The sequence below is a fragment of the Lissotriton helveticus genome, chromosome 5_1 (genome assembly GCF_964261635.1).
Source record: "Lissotriton helveticus chromosome 5_1, aLisHel1.1, whole genome shotgun sequence".
Lineage (NCBI taxonomy): Eukaryota > Metazoa > Chordata > Amphibia > Caudata > Salamandridae > Lissotriton > Lissotriton helveticus.
The window spans coordinates 2085212892-2085236008 of NC_136065.1; the positions used below are offsets into that span (position 1 = coordinate 2085212892).

The 23117-nt window shown below is 44.6% G+C and overlaps 1 protein-coding gene across 2 annotated transcripts in view; it reads right to left on the reverse strand.

The window, feature by feature from the left end:
• Positions 1 to 23117, reverse strand: part of SCAI (suppressor of cancer cell invasion) — a 565718-nt gene that overhangs the window by 36761 nt on the left and 505840 nt on the right. For both annotated transcript variants that reach the window (XM_078646060.1, XM_078646059.1), the window contains 2 exons: positions 12987 to 13086; positions 6085 to 6166 (listed from right to left, as the gene is read on the reverse strand). In XM_078646060.1, the coding sequence (XP_078502186.1) occupies positions 6085 to 6166; positions 12987 to 13086 (182 nt within the window). The remainder of the gene's footprint in view (positions 1 to 6084; positions 6167 to 12986; positions 13087 to 23117) is intronic.

The following is a 23117-nucleotide window of genomic DNA, read 5'->3' on the forward strand; positions in this document are numbered from 1 at the left end:
TGATAATTAGCAGTAAACATCCGCACACACACTGAAGTGACTTAGATTATTTTTAGCATAAACATACATAATTTTGTTATTTTCGCATACATCTTTGCTTTATTTACTTCAAATATGTTTATGCAAATTATTCAAAACTTTGGGTTTTCCTGATAGATTTTCTAATTTTCCCACCCAAAGTGTGCCATATTTTCACACATTTTTCGCTGGATTTGAACTGCATCGAGTTAAAAGCGCGTATCAGGGTACTTCCCCCTCGCTTCAGCAACGACGAAGTGAAGGGACGCAGACAAAATGAACCGTCAATATGGAGAATTATTTGACCATTTGTTCTTTCCATTCGTCATTCTAAGAGTTCATGAAAGTGGATTTAATGATGTCCAATAAATAACTAACAAGGCTTTTATGTCTCACGCCGCTCTATGCGTCAGAAAAATACCCGTATGGGCAATTACCTATAACTTATAACTCACAGGCACTCTGTAAAATGATGGATATTGGTGGAGTGCTCTATTTTGAACCCTTTCTTGGCAGGATTCCGTGTTGCTCATTAAATCTTTAATTTTCCCTCGTGGACAATGCTGAAGCAGGAGTAAAGAAGCCGCCGACAGCCAAGGCGCGGTGTTTGTTCCAGCCAGCACCAACATTAATACACCTACCTGCTGTCGTCATACAATATCTAATTGACAAGAGTATAAAAATTATGCAAACCAAGCAGAATATTTGAAAACTGGAAGCTATGTTCTCCAACCAAGCGAACAATGCTGAAATCTGCACAATGCATCAGCCAGGACTACCAGGCTGGAAGACCAGGCAGTCTTGACTGACAGCCCAAGCAAACCACGGCTGCCCACCATAGTCTGAGTTAAGCCGAGGAGCAGGCATTTCTCACTTCTTAATAAAAACTCTCGTACATATCTTTTATGCATGTCCACAATTAAGTAGATTATTGGAGCAGTTAGACAAGTTCCTAACTGAAATTTTGGGATCTCCTATACATATATCACCTATGCAGATTCTGTTGGGGGTAGAGATGGGCGTAGATGCAGATACAGTATCCAGTAAGGCTATATATCTGATCTTTGTAGCCTCAGCGGTGTTAAGGTTGTGTATAGCTTCATGTTGGCTACAAAAGGATGCCCCATCTTTCGAGGCTTGGAGGGCTAGGTTTCTGCCCATGTTCAACATTGAGTATAGTCTATACGCTCTCAAAGGTAGGCGCAAACGGAAACTGGGTTTGCAAATTTGGGGTGCAGTTGTGTCTTATTTGGATATGGTTATATAAATCCTGTTTCCTGCTTTTTTTTTTAGGATTAGTATAATCTGCCCTGTCTACGGTTCTTTTTGTGTGTTTCTTTTCTTAATTTTCCCCTGTATATATTCAATGTTCATTATATCACCTGTAGAGTTTATGCAGATGTGATTTCTACGTATTGTCATGTGATTGTGGCGTATGTGCCTTGTTTCTTTTGTTACTCATGTATTGTTAATAAATATATTTAAAAAAACAAAAAACATACAGATGTAGGTAGACCTCTGCGTGTGAGGCTTCCTATCTTCTCTAAGGAGCACAATTTAGGAAAGGTCTAAACTTCGAACAGAGGTTATTCGAGGTCCGGATGAAAAAACTCATCGCTAGACGAAAAAGAGTAAAAAAACTCAGCAGTAGGAATGCCCATGCATTTAACAAAAACATGACCACATTAAGTCAGCCCTAAAAGCGCTCCTTGGCTTCCAACATAACGATGGATTGGGATGCAGCCCGAGTGATTACCAGAGGCTGAGATTAGTTGCCAGCATTCCATCCATCACCTTTTGTATACTTCAGCTTGAGACCTATGTGGGACAGATATGCCCAGACGTGGATCCCGTGCACACTGTGTCACTCGAACCCAGCTATACCTGGCTGATGAGTCCAAACTGGGGTGAAACCAGACCTGGGTTGCTTGTGTTACAGATCAGGGAGGACCTGGCCTGGAAGTTCAGGCTGGACTGTTCCGATTGGAGCAGGGTCAGGAATGATTTGCATATGGCTGAGTTGGCATGGTGTGCAAAATAACAATGGCCTGGGATGCAGCCTTAGCAATTACCCGTGGCTGAGATTAATACAAGCATTCCATTTATCACTCTTCTTAATATATCAGTGTGACACCCTAATTGGGATGAGTGTGCCTTAATGCCAGTCCCATGCACACTGTGCCACTGGAACCAAGCTATACCCGGCTGATGAGCCTTAACTACGGAGAAACCGGTCCTGGGTTGCTTGTGCTCCGGGTCAGGGTTGACCTGGCCTGGCAGGTCAGGCTGGACTGTTCCCATGAGGAACAGGGTCAAGACTGATTTGCATATCGCTGGGTTATAGCAGCTCTACATTTTCCCTAATCAGCACATAATAATCCAAATCGTATTCATTTTTATATATTTTAAATAAAGTGTTCAACTGCCCATAGACCTCTTTATGCCAGTAAAACATAAGGAAGAGACACTGCACGCGAATTGGATGTTGGATGTATTGTAGTTGGTTTTATCTAGCGCTTCATATTCCTAAATTCAAAGCACTTTCAGTGGACAATCAGCAAGCTTCTCCATTGGTTGTGCTTGGATGCAAGGGTATGTTTTTGTAGTGCGGTCAATATAGGACGTGCTTGGGTTCTATGTGTTATAACCCAAGTGTAATCTTTTTCAGGTATAGCTTGAGGGTGTAATGGAACATGGAGTAGTTCGAGATAGAAGCCTTAAGCTAACATACAGTCATTGTGAGTGGTTGGAACGGTATAGCTGTTTGCAGGTATGGCCCACGTGTTAATTTTTAGTATTGTCTGTGGTGACCAGTGGCTTGCTTTTGTCTTGCTGCAGTAGTGTGGATGCGCTAAGGCATGGGGCGGGGAGTGAAGGAAAGTGTTGCATGCGGTCGTGCCTACTGTCAGTTTGAGGAAAATGGTTGCTGCTTTTTGAGTGGGTGTGATCCTGCATCATCTTTTGTTGAACAGCCAGGTCTGTACTGCCTACTGGAATTTCTTGGTCTTTGATTTTTCTTGTCTTTGCGGGTATGTAGTTTCAAAGTTTTCTACCTGTACAGAGGTTTCACAGATGCTCGAAGGTGGGACGGACTGAAGGGGTGCCAGTCTAGAGTGATTATCTCTAAAGTTTTTTCCATGAATCAAGAATGGACCATTGCCACAGCTGGTTCTGTAGAAATTGCAGAGCACCTTGAAGGAGTTCCTGGCATCCTGGCAATGGAAACCAGTGAATCAGTATGAGGCCTAGGTCACGTAGGGGTCATCTGCCACATTCATTTTGGATTATATGAGATCTTCTAAGCAGGAAGTGTTGTACTTCGAGGTAGAGTTTGTTTACATAGTCTAGGGAGAGGACTAGTAAAAATACAGGGTTAGAAATATGGTAGCGTGGAGATTATGTGGGAAACCTAGATGAGGTATGATGAGTCAAATAGTTTGCATGACGCAGAAGGCGCTTTTTTGATATGGTTCACCTGAGGGACCGGTGATAGGCTGAAGTCCATGATCATGCCCAGGTTTCTGATCTTCAGAGAAATTGGCAGAGGAAAACTCATTTGCGAAGGTCAGATGTTAGTGGGCTGGCATTTCTTCCATTCTCCAGAGGGGAGGTCTTGGGTTGAGATGACTTTCATGTGGACCTTTACAATCCATTGGTTGCTGGCTAAAGGGGATTGGTGTAGTTCTGAAGAGTTAAGTTCAGTTGGTTTTCCAACTTCAGGATGTTATTTGTCTTAGGTAAAAAAATCAGAAAGGTAGGAGATGTAGTCTTGGATCGTTCACTGGACGCTAATTTCCCCTAGCCTCAGAGGGAAGTAGGGGTAGTGGACTCTTACACAGACAAAGTTTGAACATTAGCGAGGCAGCAACTCTATTTCTGTTGACTGTTGACTGTTGACTTAAGCCTATCCAAGTTGGAGATCCATGCAAGATTCAGTAGCCCTGCCAGGCTATAAGTCAATATAATAGTTAGAAAGTAGACTGTGTTCTATGAACCTGAAGATCTGAATATAACTTGCATTATCAATCACTGATCCTAAGAAATGACTACTGTGGATGGGTTAGTGATTGTCTCTGTGGGCTGGAGAATGGTTCTTCTTCTTGATTGACTTTTACAAGGTGTTATGGTCCATGAGGTATGAACCTGGGGATTTAGAAATAATAGTTCTTGCTGAGAGGCATTTGTAGTGAGATGAATATCCTCTGATGCTCAAGGGTGGCCTGGAATCTGACATAACCAGCTCCTTGATCTCAGAGAACAGAGTTGCTACATGAGGTCAGGGTCTATTATGTACCTGCATATCTAGTTGTTAATCATGGTCTGGGGGGAACTAGTGTTCGCTTTTAAGATGCTTTTTCAGTTTCTTAGATTTTTGGACAATACGTTTGCAATGTCATCACAGACTTTTTAGGAGTGAGAAGTCCTTGTAGCAATGCATGTTGGGTTGCAGAATTCTAGGAGGCTTCTTTGTAGCTCTTTAAACGAGCATTGGACTATGGAGATACTATGATAATACTGGAGTGTTTTGCCTTCTTAGTAGAGGATTTGTGTAGTCTTGTTTAATGCTGGAGACATATTTTGCCATGTTCACTGTTTGGTGTCTTCCACTGTTGTCACAGAGCTCTCATTTCCGTCTTCAGTTTCTTTATTTCGTCAATGAGCGTTTGGGTCTTTGGCTGAAAGTCAGGGTGCATAGTGGTCTTGAGGGGTGTAAGTATGTCAAAACTTTCAGAAAGCCAAGGGTAATGGGTGCACCATCTGTTTATTTGGTTATGTTGCGAAGAGGCTTAAGATGGGAGTTGAGGACAATAAGGCCAAGCTTGTTCCATTGTTTGGAGCTAGTCTTATAGGCTTATGTTACCTGTATAGTGGTTCTCATGGGAAGGTTGACAATGAAGATGGATTGGTTGGCCGCTCCAAATGATGGGGGAGTTAATGTTACTGTAGTGAATCATGGCAGTGAGACGACTGTACCAAGGGTGAGTGAGCTCCACTGAGGGTTTTGAGCTCCTACAAGTTGAAAGAAGTAGGGAGCCTCTCTGTTCATCAGAGGGGATCATGTCAAAGTAAGTTTTGGCAAGACATTCATATTTTTCCTTGATAATGAGATTGTGGTTTATGGTGATAATGGTGGCATCTAGAAAGACATCTGTGATTGCTCAGTTGTTCGTCAGAGTTCAGTAGGACAGGCCACATGACAAGGTAGGGGAGCGTGATCAGCAAACTAGTAGTGATTTACATACAGCCATATCTTCTAAATTGGTGTCCTGCGAAGAACCTTGAAAATGTCTTCTTGTGGTTGTTTCTAGTGAAGATTCTAGATACAGCGATGAGAACCTTATAAAAAGATACAGGATCCGTGGTCCCCTCCAACCACGTTTTGATAATGAACAGAAAGTGTAGGTTGAAATCTGGCGCACTAACCTCTGTGCTGCAGCTTTAACTGTGTTTTCCTGTTAGATGGAGGAGGCCAGTGTAGTTTTTTGAGATGGGGAGCAGTGGAACAGTGGCATGGAAGATTCAAAATCAGGACAGAAGCAGCATTCAGCTCTATCTAAAGTTTGTGTGGGAGGTGTTTGCTTTGACCTAGATAGAGTGCATTGGAGAGTCTAATCTAAGGTGATAACATGGCACATCTTTTTCCGTACCAAGGTTGGAATGATTCTTATAATTTTCCTAAGGGGTTTAACAGCAGGCTAACTCTGCAACAATCTGATGTTCAAAAGAGGGGTTTGCATCAAATTTCACTTCCAAATTCCTTACTGCTTCAACAGGGGATGGAAGTCAGCTGAGTTCGGGAGGCAAACAGTAGTCATTCCCACTCGATGATTTACCCAATAGGAGGTTCACTTGCCTGACTTTGATTTAATGGAACCATACAAAGAAACCTTACAGAGGTGATCCCACTTCCAGTGACTGCTGCAACTTCTGACAGAAGTGCACTCCATGGCTTAATAATAGAATCTAATAAAAGCAATACTATGGACTTGTGAAAGACAACATTTGACAGACCAGTGTGGTACACATTAAGTCCTTAAAATTACTGCACAATTTGATTTGTTTTACCTTGTAGGCTACACTGTTTGAAGAATCAACAATGATGAAGAGAGGTTTTCGCGTGAAGGGGTACAGATCGCCTGGATGCAGACTGTCAAAAGAATACATATCGATTCAGGTGGAAAAAATTCAAAAATACACAAATTCAGTAAAGACAGTGCCAAAAAAGAGGCTAAAGGAGAAGGCAGTAAGAAGACATTTTAAAAGGCCATCCATGAGCGAATGGAGTGTAATGAACAAAACGAGGTGCAAAGCATTTACATTAGATTCACTTTATCTTGAAACTAGAAAAACTATATTTAATGAAGAAACATTACTGGAGAGAGGGAGGATGACTCCTATCATGTGATGTGGTGGCAAAGTACTGAAAGCCCTAGAGAAAGCAATGATTATACATTATCAGGGCATGTGAAAAAAGCAAGATACTTACCTTCGGTAACGCTCTCCTTGGTGAAAACTCACCTTTTGAACACTCCCAGGTGCCAGGCTGGAATAGCAAAATGTGCTTCCGCATGCTGGTAGGTGGCGCCATTTGGCTCCAAGGTAACTCCGTATGGAAGTGACCATGCGGAGATGGATATTAGTGCAACACCTGCATGCTGATGTCCGTTTTTCAACCTTTCTTCTTTTGCGCACTCAGACACGGAGCACTTCAAACAAACTGTTGATGACAGCGTACTGATCTCTAACTTGGGACCTTATTAAGATATTAGGGAGCCCACAAAAATATGTAGGCGGGAAGGCAGTGAGACGTCTGCAGTAACATAAAGTATCCCCCACAAAGAGCATTCCCAAAGGTAAGTAACTTGTTTGTCTGATGGATACTTATAACCACAGATTCCTATTTTTTAGTAGGGGTGGGCGTAGTTCGCGAAGTAGAGATACGCGTAGCTACGCAAAGTGCACTTCGCACTACGCGTAGCACTTCGCAAACTGCGTAGTAGCATGTTCGCACTGTGCAAGATGTCGTTTTCAATGATTGCACAGTGCGGAAAAGCATCCGGCACTGTGCAATCATTGAAAACGGCATCTTGCAAATTGCGAGCTGTACTTTTCTGCCGCTCGAGTAGATGTTTTACTCGAGCTTTATCAACGCGGACTGGCAGTTTCTCATCGCGAGCGGTCGCTCGCATTCCCGACCGCTCGCAATGAGAAACCTGACCTCCCCACGTTGAGAATCTCGCCGGGTGGTTTATTTACCATGCTCGCGATCGCGAACAAGAAAAAAGTCTTGCGAGGATGTCATTTTGCTTGCTCGCGGTCACCAACTTGACGTTGAGGACTGCGAGCAAGCAAAAAATGACCGCAAACTTCGCAAACTACGCGAGCGTAGCGTAGTGCTTTGCCCAGGGTTACTTTTTAGAATAAATACATCTCAAAGTTCGAAGGGCCAGAGGAGTGGACTGAAATGGGGAATTCTTGCAGGACCAAGGAAACAAAATGGCCCTTACATTGGACATGGCTTTCAAGGCAGTAGAGATTCATGAGTGTGTGCACCGCAGCTCATGTCAACACCTGGAAGATACCTGCTTGTCAATGCCGTTGTAGAGGTTTTAACCCTGGTGAAATGAGCTCCCAGGCCTTCTGGGGACTGCTTCTTGGCCAGTACAAAGCAGAGTTTGATACAGAGGACCATCCACCTTGACTGGGTCCTCTTCTGTACCACCTGTGCATTCATCGCTCTTGAAATCCCCAAAATGAGGTGCCCATCCAAAGGATGGTCTTTTGTGTGGTGGGAAACGGCCGGCAACTAGGACCTAGACTACATTCCCCAGGTGCCCCGGTGGCAGAGGCGCACCTGGGACGTCACAGCCTGCGCCAGGAGGCGCCTACATACATCGGAGCGCCGACAGCTCCTTGGGGGTCCAATCTTACCAGCACCAGTCCAGGCAGCACGAGAGGGGTATCGGCTGAGCCCCACAGCACCTCACTGTCATCTCTGAGCCCACCGAGCGCCGTGAGGAAAAAAACAGCCTGCAACTCGGACCCAGACTACATTCCCCAGGTGCCCCGGTGGCAGAGGCGCACCTGGGACGTCACAGTCTGCGCCAGGAGGCGCCTACATACATCGGAGCGCCGACAGCTCCTTGGGGGTCCAATCTTACCAGCACCAGTCCAGGCAGCACGGGAGGGGTATCAGCTGAGCCCCACAGCACCTCACTGTCATCTCTGAGCCAACCGAGCGCCGTGAGGGAAACGGCCGGCAACTCGGACCCAGACTACATTCTCAAGGTGCCCCGGTGGCAGAGGCGCACCTGGGACGTCACAGCCTGCGCCAGGAGGCGCCTACATATATCGGAACACCTCCTGTCCCCGCGGGACGCGCGCGGGACCGCCGGGCTAAGCCCGGGCAAAGGGCTGGCCCTCTAATGCCCTCCGAGGCCTGAGGAGGACGGGACGGGCCACCTCGCTTGGCACCCTGACAAGAGAAGGTACAGAGATCTACACTACACATTGACTTTCCATGGACATCTTATCGCCAAGTTAAAGACATTAATATTGATCATATTTCATCAATCATGACACGCAAGGGGGCTTACAAAAACTCAATCCCACAGCGGGGCCCGGGGTAGGGGATGGAAAAGCAAATCCCGAGTAGGAGGATACTGCCCACTCTAAGTGAAGTAGATATTGATGAATCTCGCCAACCCCTAGACACTACGCAATCTCCCCCATTAACCCCGGATAGTCCGCAAAACTTGTCTTACTGGGAGGAATTGAATGCTTTGTGTGGTACTAAGTTCGCTCCAGTAGTATCCCCCTCCCCTGTAAAAAGCTCTAATATCGACACCCCCGTTGGCAGACTGTGTGAACCATCCCTATCATCTAAGGAGGTCAACACCCAAGCTGCTGCACTGCCTCAGGGCCCAAGCGCTAAAAGGAAGCATGACGGGGTTAATGACTATGGAAATCAACCTAAAATACAAAAACTATGTGTTGGTCCCTCATCGCCCGCCATTAACTCCACCTTATCTAAGGGGGATGCTGAAAGTTTGGATGACCAAGTATCATCGCCCCTGTTGCCACTACTGTTCCAGTTCGAGCAAATGTTAAGATCTATATTAGCACCCCTGGTAGAAAAAATTAATATCCTGGGGGATAGGCTGACAAGTATAGAGACAACCAATAAAGTCAACTCTTCACCTTCTATAAAGACGGTAATACCCAATTGTTCCAACCTACCCACTGCACCCTAAGTGCCTATGCCAATTAATACCAGAAAAAATGTCCCAACTGAAAGTCAAACTCCTAACATACCACCCCCAACTGTTACTAAAATTGCCCCCAAATCTGTGTTAACTAACTACACTGTTGCCAGAGCGGAGCGAAACAGAGTAGCACGTTATACATTTACCTCCGGAAGCCGCCCCCTTTGTGCTTGTTCTTTCAGGAATACCGGCACCCACTTATGGGAAATCCGAAAGACATCAGGACCTATTAAATAAGGTCATATTTTGGTTATCTAAAAATAGACCCCTGCTACCCAATCAAGATGGTGGAATCCTGAGTGTTAGAAGGGTGGGCTGGTTAGGGTCACTACCTAAAGACATCCCTGGGGACCTAATTCTAGTTAAATTTAGGAATTGGAACATTGTCCCCCATCTACGATCCTCCCAGCCCCAAGAAGGAGATGGCCCCATTTCCATTTGGGACTTGTACGATTTTTACCCAAGTACCCCACATATCCCCCTACTAAGACCAACGGCAGTACACAAATATTTGATGGGAAGGGGACCTCATGCTTTTACTGGTAGTAGCTCTCCTGCCCTCAATAGATTTGATTTACTGTATAAAAATTGTAATTTCTGAAGACCCCTTTATAAAGGGACAAGCTTACGTATTAACTCAGACGGTAAATGCTAATTTTATGTACAGTGCGATATAATTAAGGAAATGTTCCAACAGGCTGGTCACACGTCCTTTTTAACTTGTAGATATATTATTGTATGTATGTTCCTCTGTTTTTATTCTAAAATTGTTTTTTTTCCCATTCGTATGCTTTTATGATTTTAAATCAAAATCGAATAAAGCTAAGTGACTGACTGACCGTGTGGTCAATATAGAAGTTTCAGCATCCTTTTATGGTCGAGCCTATGTAACCTATCCTGCTCTTTCAAGGGGCAAGTAGCAGCGAAAACAGCTGGCAAGATAATGGATTGGCCGACATTAAGACTGGACACAACATTTGCTAAAAAGGCCCTCTAGGTCCCTCAGCAGCAATTTGTCTAATATATAAAGTATTTAAGGTTGACTGCACCGAAAGTGCCTGGAGTCACTCACATGCCACGATGAAGAGACGGTAATAGGGAAGACAGTCTTGACTGTTTAGAGTCTCAAACGAAGTGCATATGAGGAGAGTTAGGACTAGATTTAAGTGCCATTGTGGCATAAAGAATGGGCTTGGGGAAAACATGTGAAACAGACCCTTTAAAAAAGTGCATCACAACCAGCAACCTGAAACGGTTAGTCAAGTAAACACCACAATGGATGTGGTGAGGCAGCCCTGATGCTGGGCCTCTGGGATCTGAGGTTTCACTGCAGGGCCCACATAGGTCATGCAGCGTTCAATATAGGGAGTATGCACAAGGCCAAGAATCCATGAAGCCTCACAGATGGCTGTGAGGTTTCTTGGACTCTTGGCCCTGTGCTGTAACCCATGACTGAGCCCAAAATATTCAGATCATGTGCTGAACAATCCATGCTCACCGCGGCAGCAGTGTAAAGGTCTGGAATGCCACCATAGCTTCAAGCTGCAGGCCTGGCACAGTTTAAATCATGTTGTCTTTGAAGGGAATGTATTCCCTAGCACTTTATAGTAGTAAGAATCTGAAGTTGTCAGATGACTGACAGAGGAGGGAGGGAGCTCCAGATCTGCATCAAATGGGGTAACTGACGTCAGCACACAGGGGTGGCCCTCTTATCCAGCTCCATTCTGTCACTTCCCAGGATGACTGCAGAGCCAGAGGGCACCTCTTACTGGTATGCGAGGGCACTGCTGCAAAAATTGTCAAGATCTACTTTGGCGCCTGGGAGTATTCTACAGGTGAGGAATCTATGGTTGGAAGTATTCATCGGAAATACATTTATAAACATAATTATTTTTTACAATACATTCTAACATCCTTAACAGCCTTTTTTTAGATGACAGCTTGAGAGCCATAGTAAAAATATTACCATGTGGTAGTTTCTATGCCTAACTGTTGCAGTCTCTTTCAGCAAACAAAAGTAAACAGTGTTACAACGTGTAAGCAATCATTGTCACCTAAGAGTTTTATAGGCATTCGTAGCACTACGAACAGAGTAACCTTGAAGGGGGTCAGAGGGGTCCCCTCAAAACTCTTCACCACCGCCCAATGTGCCCTGCACAACTCTAGAAAACCATCCATGCAGCCAATTAAAATTCCTTGTGCAACACATAATTAACATTTCCATCATAGAAAAGAACAGACTGAACAACTCTAGAAGAGCAGGTGGTCCCCTAGAATGCAAGGAGTATAAACTAGAAACTTTGTGTCAAACTTTCAAAGACACTGTCGACTGTTCCTAATCCAGAAGATACCTTCTGACAACCAACCGCACACCCACTACTTCCAGTCACCTTTTGGTGGGATTCCTTCAAAGCGTTATACGACCAGTGGTCGTGCATATATGTTCAAACCTCTATTTTGTGAAGGCCCTTTAATTCTACATTGAAAACCCATTGATTTGGTGCAAGAACCTAGGGTAATTTCCAAGCCATGCATGAATCTACATCTAGAGCTGACCAGCTCCATAAACAAATGCAATAAGACAAGACGTTCACTGTACAATGGTATTAGAACCCAATCCATTCATTGTGCGCGACCACCTGCTATGGGGCACACTCCTTATAGTGTGCAACCATGTGCTGTGGGTACGAGTCCACAGCCCTAATCAGACACACGGTACAGTACACCTGGCAAGTGGAATAACTCACTCAAAGGCGATCACTAGAACAAATATTCTACAAAACTATGGTAAGGATTTGGGTATATTTCACACAAACTTCCCAGAATAAATGCTCCTGAATTCATGTTCAAAGCTTTGCTTCAAGCCTTTGACTGACTAGGTTTCGAACAGGGTATTCCCGGGGTGAACACCACTTGAAATGTTTTCCTAGCATGTACCTTGAGTTTGTGTTTCTATAGTTCTAGACCAGTAGTAGAAGATCGTTCTCCCACATCGCAGCCAAGACCTGGAACGAGCTACCGGCAGACATCAGACGCGCCCCCTCCCTGAACTCCTTCAGGAAGGCCCTCAAGACCTGGCTCTTCGACTGAACGGAGAGGTATACCCCCAGTCTACCAGTGCCTTGAGACCCTCACAGGTGAGTAGCACGCTTACAATTCCCTGATTGATTGATTATGTTTTATAGGAGCTCCTGAACGTTATCTCACATTGCATGCCATCCAGCTCCGAACAGGTTTCTGAAGCCACAAGCCAGTGACTAAACATGGTGGGTGCAACAACAGCCTAAATGTGTAAAAGTGTGAAACCAAGTGGAGAAGTGTGGCTCAATGGTTAGAGCGGCAGACCCTGATGCAGAGGTCTAGCCCGGGACCAGGGTTCAATTCCCCGGCGGGTCTTGGGCTCAAAATTCCACGGACCTGATAATTCTCGCCTCGGTGCCTATTCCAATCATGGAGTCCCACTCTGCAACTCTGGGCAATAGCTCGCTTAATCTCCACAACGGCCCCCACAACGCTAAGGATGCCTGGCCTCCACCTTGGGGGTGACCAGGAGTGGACACCTCACAGGGAAAGCCAGGATGGGTTCCACAGCGGTATTCGTACAAGCGCCTTGAGACCCTTGCGGGTGAGTAGTGCGTTATACAAGTATCAATTTTTACATTTACAATTTTTAAACCATAGAAGAGCCAACACGTCACTTACCAATGCATCTCCTTGTAAGACTGATTGCGCTTATGAAGGGAATCGCCGTTGAGAACATCACGGTTACTGTTTGTTAGAACACCACCAAAATCGTAGGGACCTACAGTAAAACAAGGAACATACCTTTACATTATTTGGCAAGAGGTAGCAATTCCCCGTGCAGAACAACAGTGACACCCAAGATGCTTTCCTGCAGGGTCTTGCTTGCATGGCCCATCACAATGCTTTAGCTGTTGGCGGTTGCATTTGTACTTCTGTTTTTTTTCCACACAAGTTAGAAAAGGGGGACTTGACATTGAACAGTAAAATAATAGATTTGCAGATCAGAGTAAGCATTGGCAAAAGTGCATTCATCCCAACATTGATTGTCCATTACAAACCAACTATTAAATTCTGCCTCCTAGACTGGACAGTGATACGAAACCTTCAGCTCCATCGCCACTCAATTGCAACCCTTTAAACAAAGTTTGCTAAAAACGAAGGGCCCGTTTCACAGAACTAACTTAAGACAAAATGCTAAACTTACTACCATTTTGGTATTCACAGAAGGCACTTACTCATTGATGAGTAAGTGCCTTCTGTGAATACCAAAATGAGTAAGTGCCTTCTGTGAATACCAAAATTAGTAAAAGGTAATAAGTTTAGGATTTTGTCTTAAGTTAGTTCTGTGAATCGGGCCCACTGTGTCATGCAGATGTAATGAACCATGTGAGCTCAAGTCGTGCTGTTCAAAGACAGACCTCAGAAGTGAATGACAGACATATTCTACTTTTAATGAGTGCTGGCTCTTCTAAAGCTACTAAATACCCACATTTCAGTGCCAAAGTGTCGTTTGATTGTTCTATGTTTTTAAGCGGCATGCGCCACTGGAAATCGCAGATACAAAATTTGATGAAGATTGCACACATCTTTCCATTTCATTGAGTATGCAGACATGCTTCTCAATAAAGCACAGGGCTAGGCAGACGGGTTCTCTCTTCTGGGTGGTCTGAGTGGTAAAACAATCTTCTTGCTGTGATTCGAAACTTTGGTGAACCTAGTTCTATAGAATACCAACTTTTAACATAAAAAAATCAACTAGGTGTTAAACTCTCCCATCTCATCCAGACCTGCTCCCACCAGTAGCACTTTCCAAAATTCTGAGACCTGTGGCCTTCACAAGATGGCGCTGCTTGGAGGATCCTGCAGCTGGGAGGGAACTGTTGACTGAGTTGGGCCTGGGACCACTGAAAGAATTGCTCGAAAGGGGTCAACATAGTGGAGGATGAGAGTAGACTAGTACGCGAGGACACTGGGTAGTACGAAATCCTGGTACCTCAGGTAGAGTCTGGGAAGGGACTATGGGTTATGAGGGGTTTGTCCCAAGAGAGGCTGGTAGCTTCAAGGAAATGGTGGCCTGAGAAAGGACCACAGTCTGCAAAGGCATGGGACTGCTTCCTGGTGCTGGTGCATACAAATGGTTGGTAGCTGGAAGGGACTGTTGGATGAAGAGGCCTGAGCTGGCAGCAGTCTACCTCCTGCATGATTGATAATGGGCAAGTGCCTGCTGGATGATGTTGGCAAGGGACTGGATTTAGGAAATAGGTTCGTTTCTTGGTAGAACCCTTTTGTTTTCTTTTTGCTCACTGTAAAATTACTTGGAAAGCCTCAACCCGTAATATAATCTACTACCAGATTGAAGATTCTACAAAGCAGCCAGGAGCCCCTGAACAGAAGACCACATCTGAGTACCCAACCAGAAGCACTTTCAAAACATAAACGCAAAAAAGAATCTAGGAGAGTTAAACAAGAAAAGTTCAACATTTAAGAAAAAGAACTTGCCTTCCCATGAATGGTCACACTTCTTGGTTTTGAATAAGAGGAACACTTAACTTTTTGTGAAACAGACCAGCCATTTTACAGCGATTTGGTTGGTACCTTCAACACCTCCAACCAACCCATATTTACCAATTTAAAATGTACTCGGAAACAGATGGATAAACCTAGCTTTTTCCATGTCCAAAAGGTTACCTACGCTGTATGATGAACCAGTGCTAGGTGGGACTATTTGATTACCCCTGCAATAGTTGTTTACAAAACAGCATTTTATTTGGCCGGAATTATTTCACATAAAGGACTTGTTAATTGAACATTTTTTAAATTAATTGATTGACTGTGTGGTATAATACAGAGACCAATGCAAATATATCTGTGGGGTCCTAATGTTTAACAGGAGGATGTATGATAGTACAACGCGATCATTTTGATCGCGGTACTTTACATCGCGGATTTTACAACGCAAGTCGTTACAACGACTTACGTTGGAGGGCGCGGATTGAGGATTATTATAATTTTCTATTCCAACTCCAGCCCACGTAACAGTAGGGAAGGTGTTGGAATAGAAAATCACAATATTCCTTAATCAAGAGCGCCATCCAGCGCAAGTCGTAGTAATGACTTGCGTTGTAATGGCAGCGTGGTAAAGGTCGTGCGGTGTAAACACCGCGTTGTAAACGATGTTTACCTTAACAGGAAGATGCAGAAAACATAAAAGTTTATAAGAGATACGCGCACAAAGTAATAGGTCCGGTGGCAGAAATTTACAAGACACAGGCCAGGGGAGCGTCACTGTATGGAGCTGAATTATGGGGCCACTGCCCATCCACTTCCGTATCCATGTTAGAGAACCTATTTCTTAGGCAATTGCTGGGCCTCCCTACAAGCTCTCCACTAACACCGCTCAGGATGGACCAAGGGATTTGCCCTATAGCAGATGTAGTCTCTTCTAGACCCGTCTTATATTGGCGTCGCCTTTGGAGCACACCCGAACTAGCAGGATACAAAGAGGAGCTGTAGGATGTTATGAGCCTTCAAGGTGCAGGGAAACTCCCTTGGCTAGCTTATATCAGTAACACTTGCCAGGCCATAGGGAGGGCAAACATGTGGACAACCCCAGAAGAGATCTGTCCTACGATCTCTAGATTGGCACGACTTGACTCCCATAGAGAACTCAAATTGGCAATACTGTGGCATAGGACCAAGGTCGGTTGTTTAACCTCTAGGTTTCTGGAAATTAAGCAGCAATACAGGCTGGAATCGGCTTTAGAGTATATCCAACTGCTTCTAGCAAAGAAACTTTTCCTCTAATTCAGACACGGGACACTCCAGCTCTGAGCATTTACTAATAAATGGCAGGGCGCCCACATATTAGATTGTCCAGGGTGTGACTGAGCTGAGGAAACCGAAATGCATGTCCTCCTCTTCTCTCCTGCCTCCGGAAAGTCAAGGATCTCGGTGGTTGCTACAATTGTGTAGAAATATGGGGATTAGACATTGAACAGGCTCCTTAAATATGGCACCGACACACTTATTGTGTTTTCCATCTCCCGGTTTTTATACTCTATCGGCCAGAAAAATCGGCTCGCAAAGGGCCAGATTCTGAGAATCTGGCCCTTTGCGAGCGATATTTTTGCATTTGGGATTCATCATCCCAAATGCAAAAATCGCTATACTAGAAATCGCTATATTGCGAAGAATCGCATTTAAGAAATCTCAATTAGAGATTCTTTAAATGCTATTCATAAACCTTTTTAAAATTGCGAATTCGCAATATGGGGCCGCTATTTACCGCAAAGTGTAACTTCGTGGTAAATAGCGAAAACTTAGAAAAATGCACTTTAGTGCATTTTTTTAAGTTGTATGTTACACACACACACGTCCTTTGGACATGTGTGTGCGCAACACCAGTGTACATTTGCATTTCATGGGTGCTACAGGGTGTCCTTTGGACACCCTGGCAACCTTGAAATCGCTTCCTTATTTGCGATTCGCTAATTGCTAATCGCAAATAAGGAATGACTCCCCATTCATTCCTATGGGCCTTGAGGCCCATAGGAATGAATGGGAAAGCCATTGCTTATTTGTGATTAGCAATTAGCAAATCGCAAATAAGGAAGCAGTAGAAATCGCAAAATTAATTGCGATTTCTACATGCATCCCGTTTTGCGAGTCTTTAATAGCGATTCCTTAATAATCGCTATTAAGGACTCGCAAAAGAGGACAATGATAAATCTGGGGGTTAGTGGTCTACCCGTAGAGCTTTTCTAAAGAAAACCCTCTTAGGAAACTCTTAGCTCCACGGCAATTTTGCCTACGCTATGCTATGCACCAACGGGATTAATGCGGTTGTGCACATATTTACTGTACGATCATCCCCACTGTAATTAACCCTTTCCCCAGGTGTTCTAATTATATAAATATAGTTGTTTTAGTTCAAACATTTTTGCATTTTTTATAAATATTCATTAGATAGAGTCAAAGTCTTTTAGCAACCGATAGGAGTTTTATCTATTAATGAACCATTTGCTATATATATATCTGCCACTCTACTCCCTCTTGTATCTAATGCAGAAATTATACATTTTGTTATATATCGTACCATATCCAATATTAGAATCATGAGCAGGCCTGAGGGAGCTAATCCAAGAATGTATAAAAACTTGCCCATTTGAAGTGTTTTAATTTTAAATCACAGAAATAATTGATATAGCTTTTATGATGAGATACTGTATTGTCTTTTTTAACTAAACTGTATTGTACTGTTTTTTATGTGCTTTTATGGCCTGTATGGTCAAAATAAAGCTTTCTTTGACTGACTTGACTGTGACTGAAGGATGCACTGAGATACAGGGTGCAGCAGAACATCAATATTTCTATTTAAAAACAAGAAACTATTCTCAGAAAAGGCCAAAGCTTTGATCCTCTGTGCCAGTAAAGAGAAACTGGATAGCATGGCAAGAGAAAGCTTTTTCAGCAACCAGGCCATGTGGTTGCACAAGGGAGGCTTGCACTTTCCATTGCAACTGGCTTAAGGGCTCTAATGCTGTAATTATATCATTGAAGTAAATGTGCTGCAAAAAGATCCTGTCCAAAACCAGCATCGCATAAAAGCACTTCCGAAGCAGGCAATCAAGACCAAGACGTATCGCGTGACACGGAGCAGCGAAAAGATGACTCCCCGTCATCAGAGCAGTCTCCAGAGACCATCAGAGCATTTTACCATTTTATAGCAGAAGAAAATCATTAGGTCTTAAATATTACACCAATCAATAGAGACTTTAAAATGGAACATGCCCTTCTTGCAGAAGTCTCTTACCATCGTTCAATATAAACCTTTTTTTGGACGTCCACGGCCAAAGCCAGTGACTTGGTCCAAGTCAGGCAGGTCTCACCAATGAAGAATGCAGACTTTTAGGGTCCTCTATAAAAATACCTAACTGACCAATCAGATGCCAGGGATGGTGTCCCCTTTTTCACTGATTATAATAGTTTGAGGCGTAACATTGTAACATTCCCAAAATTATCTGCCGCAGACATACTGTGTTTAAAGGAGTATTTCAGGGCATTATATGACGCAAAATCTTATAACATGCATTGTACTTTAACTTGGATGCAGCATTTTGTATCAGACGTAGACTACCAGGGCCAATCTAATCTACCATTTTCTTCTCTAACTACTCCAAATGCACAGCTCACAGCCTTCCCAATTTCTCCCCCTACCCACTGCCAGTATGACTTGAAGTAGAACCATGACTTTACTGCACTGCTAACTACCCCTCCTTGCCCAGAAACTTACCAAGACTGCCCTTACCACAGTAGGAGCTAAACCTATTCTCCTATATTTAATATGTTTTAAGACAACCACACCTAAGAATGTCTGGGTGGGTGGTATGAAATGGCTCTAATGATAGCACACCACAAAGAGGAGTGTGGCTCAATGGTTAGAGCGGCAGACCCTGATGCAGAGGTCTAGCCTGGGACCAGGGTTCAATTCCCCGCCTCGGCGGGACTTGGGCTCAAAAATTCCACGGACCTGATAATTCTCGCCTTGGTGCCTATTCCAATCATGGAGTCCCACTCTGCAACTCTGGGCAATAGCTTGCTTAATCTCCACAACGGCCCCCTCAACGCTTCCACCTTGGGGGTGCCCAGGAGTGGACACCTCACAGGGAAAGCCAGGATGGGTTCCACAGCGGTATTCGTACAAGCGCCTTGAGACCCTTGCGGGATGAGTAGTGCGCCATACAAGTATCAATTTACAATTTACATTTTACAAAGGTTAATCCATATAGTGGGCAAAGTGAGAAAATTGCCTTCACCACCATTCACAAATCATTGCACTATTTTGCAAGAAATGAGGCTGCTATAGCAGCGTGCCCAGTATGCGCCACAGCAACATTCCCTAAAAATGGCAGGAGGAACCCAGCTAAGTTAGTGAGTCAGTGGGAAGATGTGTGCAGTCCTAAAACCCACGGTTATTGCCTGTTGGCCCTTTTCGGAGTCGCATTATCAGCTCGCCCCACAGAAGCCTTGTTTTACTTGTCGGTGTAGTTTTATGAGGGCCATCCGGTGGATGTTCTCACAACAGATCAGAAAACTCCAATGGACATCAAACAAAGAAACATTCCAGAACAGCTATTCTTGGTTATTGATAGCAATGCATGACTAGGTAAGGAGAACTGTTTTCCTGTATAGTGGTTGGCCAATCACATATGGCGAATAATAATGTATGACCACATGGATGTTTCACTGTTAAAACTCAATAACAAGATTTTTTTTAAAAAAAAGGTGCTACCTACCTGCAGAGTAGCAGAAGAGTGTGCACTCTTTCAAGTAACCTTACTGGTTCTTTCAGGCGGAGCCTAAATAGTGCCAATGTAAGACTGTCGCTCTGCGTAGTTTAGTCGGATTAACAGCTCCTAACCTGCCTCTATTAAGACTTGTGGCTCATCAACGTAAACATTACACACCTCCCCTCCCACCCCCATACCTAAAATCCTTGCTGTCCTATTTTGTAGCCTTCCCTTTCTCTAAACTCATGGGACCCCCTATCTGCATAATTCTTTCCCCATAAACACACATAAATGCACATTCTATTTTTCTACACATGCGTGTCAGCCATGTTTGCCTTCTGCCCCATGCACCTAGGTTGCACAATGGCTCCCAGTTTCTCGGTCCTCTTCTTGTCTGTACCTAGACAGACACAGAGCAAGAGAGGCATGCTGGTTAAGTGTGTGGAGGAGATTAGATTAAGGACTTATAGTACAAGAGTCACAATGGTGAGTAACTAGTACTTACACCTACATCTGGTCCCATTTCCTCCAGACTCGTGATAAGTGTTTAGTTATTAACCAGGGCCACCAGCAGTCACAATTTGTACCCAAATTGTTCTTCAAAACCACCTGGCCACCCACCATGGAACGGAGATCAAAAGTGTGCATATAAAACTCACAAGAAATTTCCAATATGGCCGCCTTTAACATGATGTCTTAGAAAATCTGACACTAAAAAGTACCTGAAGAAACCATGACAGTGACTTAATGGACTTAGAAGTCCACAGTCTGAAGTCACTGATGGCACCATGTTCCTGAAGGCATGCACATACATGTCCACAGTCAGAAGTCACTGAATATACTGTGTTCCTGATGGCATGCACCTAGAAGCCAACCGGTAGGGAGGTGCTGCATGAAAGCAAAAACAGGCAGCATACCCGGGAAACACCAGGAGGATGATGTCAGACTTATGTTGCTGACATCAAATACAAGCCCAAAGCTAGGAGTGGGAGAAAAAAATGAATTTTGCCCAACAGTCCAAAAATTCACAAACCAAGTCTTGTCAAAATGATGAAGAATTCCAGTCTTTGCACAGAATGATGAATACCGATTACCAACTTGTTATGTGTATGTTCATAAGGAAGAAAGGGTTCTAGGACTTCTCACCATGCATTTCTCACTGTCGCACATAGTACTCTGGTTATTGTCCAGAAGTTAAGTTCATTGTGTACTTTATACATTATCAACTACCATCACCCACTGCATGTCTTTCTACGCCACCCTTCCCCATAGAACTCCTTTGCTTTATCAAAGAAGGACCATAAAAAGGCAGGCTAGACAGTGGTAGGCAATTCAACCACTGATGTACGCCACAATCCAGAAACTAAGCTGCTGGTTGCTTCCATGGCCACCTTAATGTTCCAGATGAACAAGTTACTTACCTTTGGTAACAATATATCTGTAAGAGACATATATTAGTTACGGATTCCTCACCTTAGAATTACCACCAGGCGTCAGACTGGATCCAGAGAATTTTTCTTCAGCAGTACCGCTGTTCGTCGGTAGGTGGCATCGGTCGACTCCGTGTTCGTCGTTGGCGTCATGATCACCGGAATGACATCGCGGTATATACTTAGACGCCGCCCCTGTGCGCTGCATCAGTTCTTTACACAACATTCCACACTAGAAGCGCAGAGCCATGCAAGACACTGATCACTGGTGCACAAAACTAGGGCCCTGAAAGGGAGTCCCTTACCCTAGAATTAACTTTGCAGAACGGGGAGGATGGGTGGGACAGTGAGGAATCCGTAACTAATATATGTCTCTTACAGAGATATCGTTACCGAAGGTAAGTAACTTGTTCATCTGAAAGAGAATATTAGTTATGGATTCCTCACCTTAGAATAGATACCCCAGCAATACCAACCCCGGAGGTTGGTCTGAGAACTAAGTTCACACCAGAAAGTCCTGGAGAACTGAACGGCCAAAGAAGCTGTCTCTCTGGACTTGGCTGTCCAGGCAGTAATGTTTGGTGAACGTGTGCAATGAAGCCCACGTGGCTGCCTGGCAGATGTCATGAAGGGGAACTCCACGTCCCAAAGCAGTAGTGACTGACGTCGCCCTGGTGGAATGAGAATGCAGCCCCACTGGAGGTTCCTTTTTCGCTAAGGAATAACAAATCTTCATGCAAAGAACGACCCATTGAGAGATGGTCTGCTTTAGCATTGCCTGACCTTTTTTGGCGCCCACATAGCCAACAAACAGCTAATCATCCATCCGGAATGGCTTTGTGCGATCCAGATAGAATGAAAGAGCATGTTTTGGATCCAGACGGTGGAGCCTCTGCTCCTCTTTAGAAGGATGCGGGGGCGGGAAGAAGGTGGGCAAAGTGATGGTCTGTCCTATGAGGAAAGAGGTAACCACTTTGGGAAGGAAAGAAGGCCTAGTGCGAAGGACAAACTTGTCCGGATGAACAGCCAGGAAAAGAGGTTTGTAAGAAAGAGCCTGAAGCTCACTTATCTTGCAAGCAGAGGTGATGGCAACCAAAAAGGCAGTTTTGAGTGTCAAAAGTCTGAAAGGACAGTTATGTAGCAGCTCGAAAGGAGCACACATGAGGTAGGTCAGAACCAGGTTCAAGTCCCACTGTGGCATTACAAAAGGGATAGGAGGAAATAAGTGGGTAATGACCTTAAGGAAACAATTTACAATAGGGGACTTGAAAAGAGACGGTTGATCTAGAAGGCGAAGAAAGGCCGAAAGATAGCCGTTGAGAGTGCCCAGAGATTACAATTTACAGAGCAGATCCCTGATGGGCCAAGGAAAGAATGAAGAGGAGAACTTCTGAAAGAAGGGCAGAAAGGGGATCCACAGCCGTTGCTGCGCACCATGCCACAAATTTGTTCCATCTACAGGCGTATACTTTTTTGATGGAGGGATGCCTAGCTTCCAAGATAACGTTACAGACTTCGGGAGGAATGTTGAAAGCTGTCAACTGTCGCCACTCAATCTCCACGGAAAGAGCTGAAGGCTGGACAGGTTCAGGTGGAGGACCGTCCCCTGCTGCTGCATCAGAAGATCCTCCCAAAGGGGCAGTCTGATCGGAGGATCGATGGCCATGTGCAAGAGCTCGGGATACCAGACTCTTCGTCCCCAGTCCGGGGCCACAAGAAGGACTTGGGCCCAGTCGCGCTTGATCTTCTTCTGCACTCTGGGCAGAAGTGGTATAGGCAGAAAATCGTATAGAAGACTGCAACTCCACTTGCGACGAAAAGCGTTGCCTAGGGAGTGCCGCCTTTGAAATTCCAACGCGCAGATCTGCTGACATTGCGAGTTCTCTTCGGTGGCGAACAGATCTAACCAAGGCTCACCCTACTGCTGAAAGAGACCGTGCACCACCTCAGAGTGAAGACGCCATTTGTGATCCATCACGCACTGGCGGCTGAGTTCGTCTGCCCTGACGTTCAGAGTACCTGCCAGGTGTTGAACCACCAGGGACGTGCCCTGATGTTCCAGCCACTTCCATAGACAAAGTGCCTCCTGA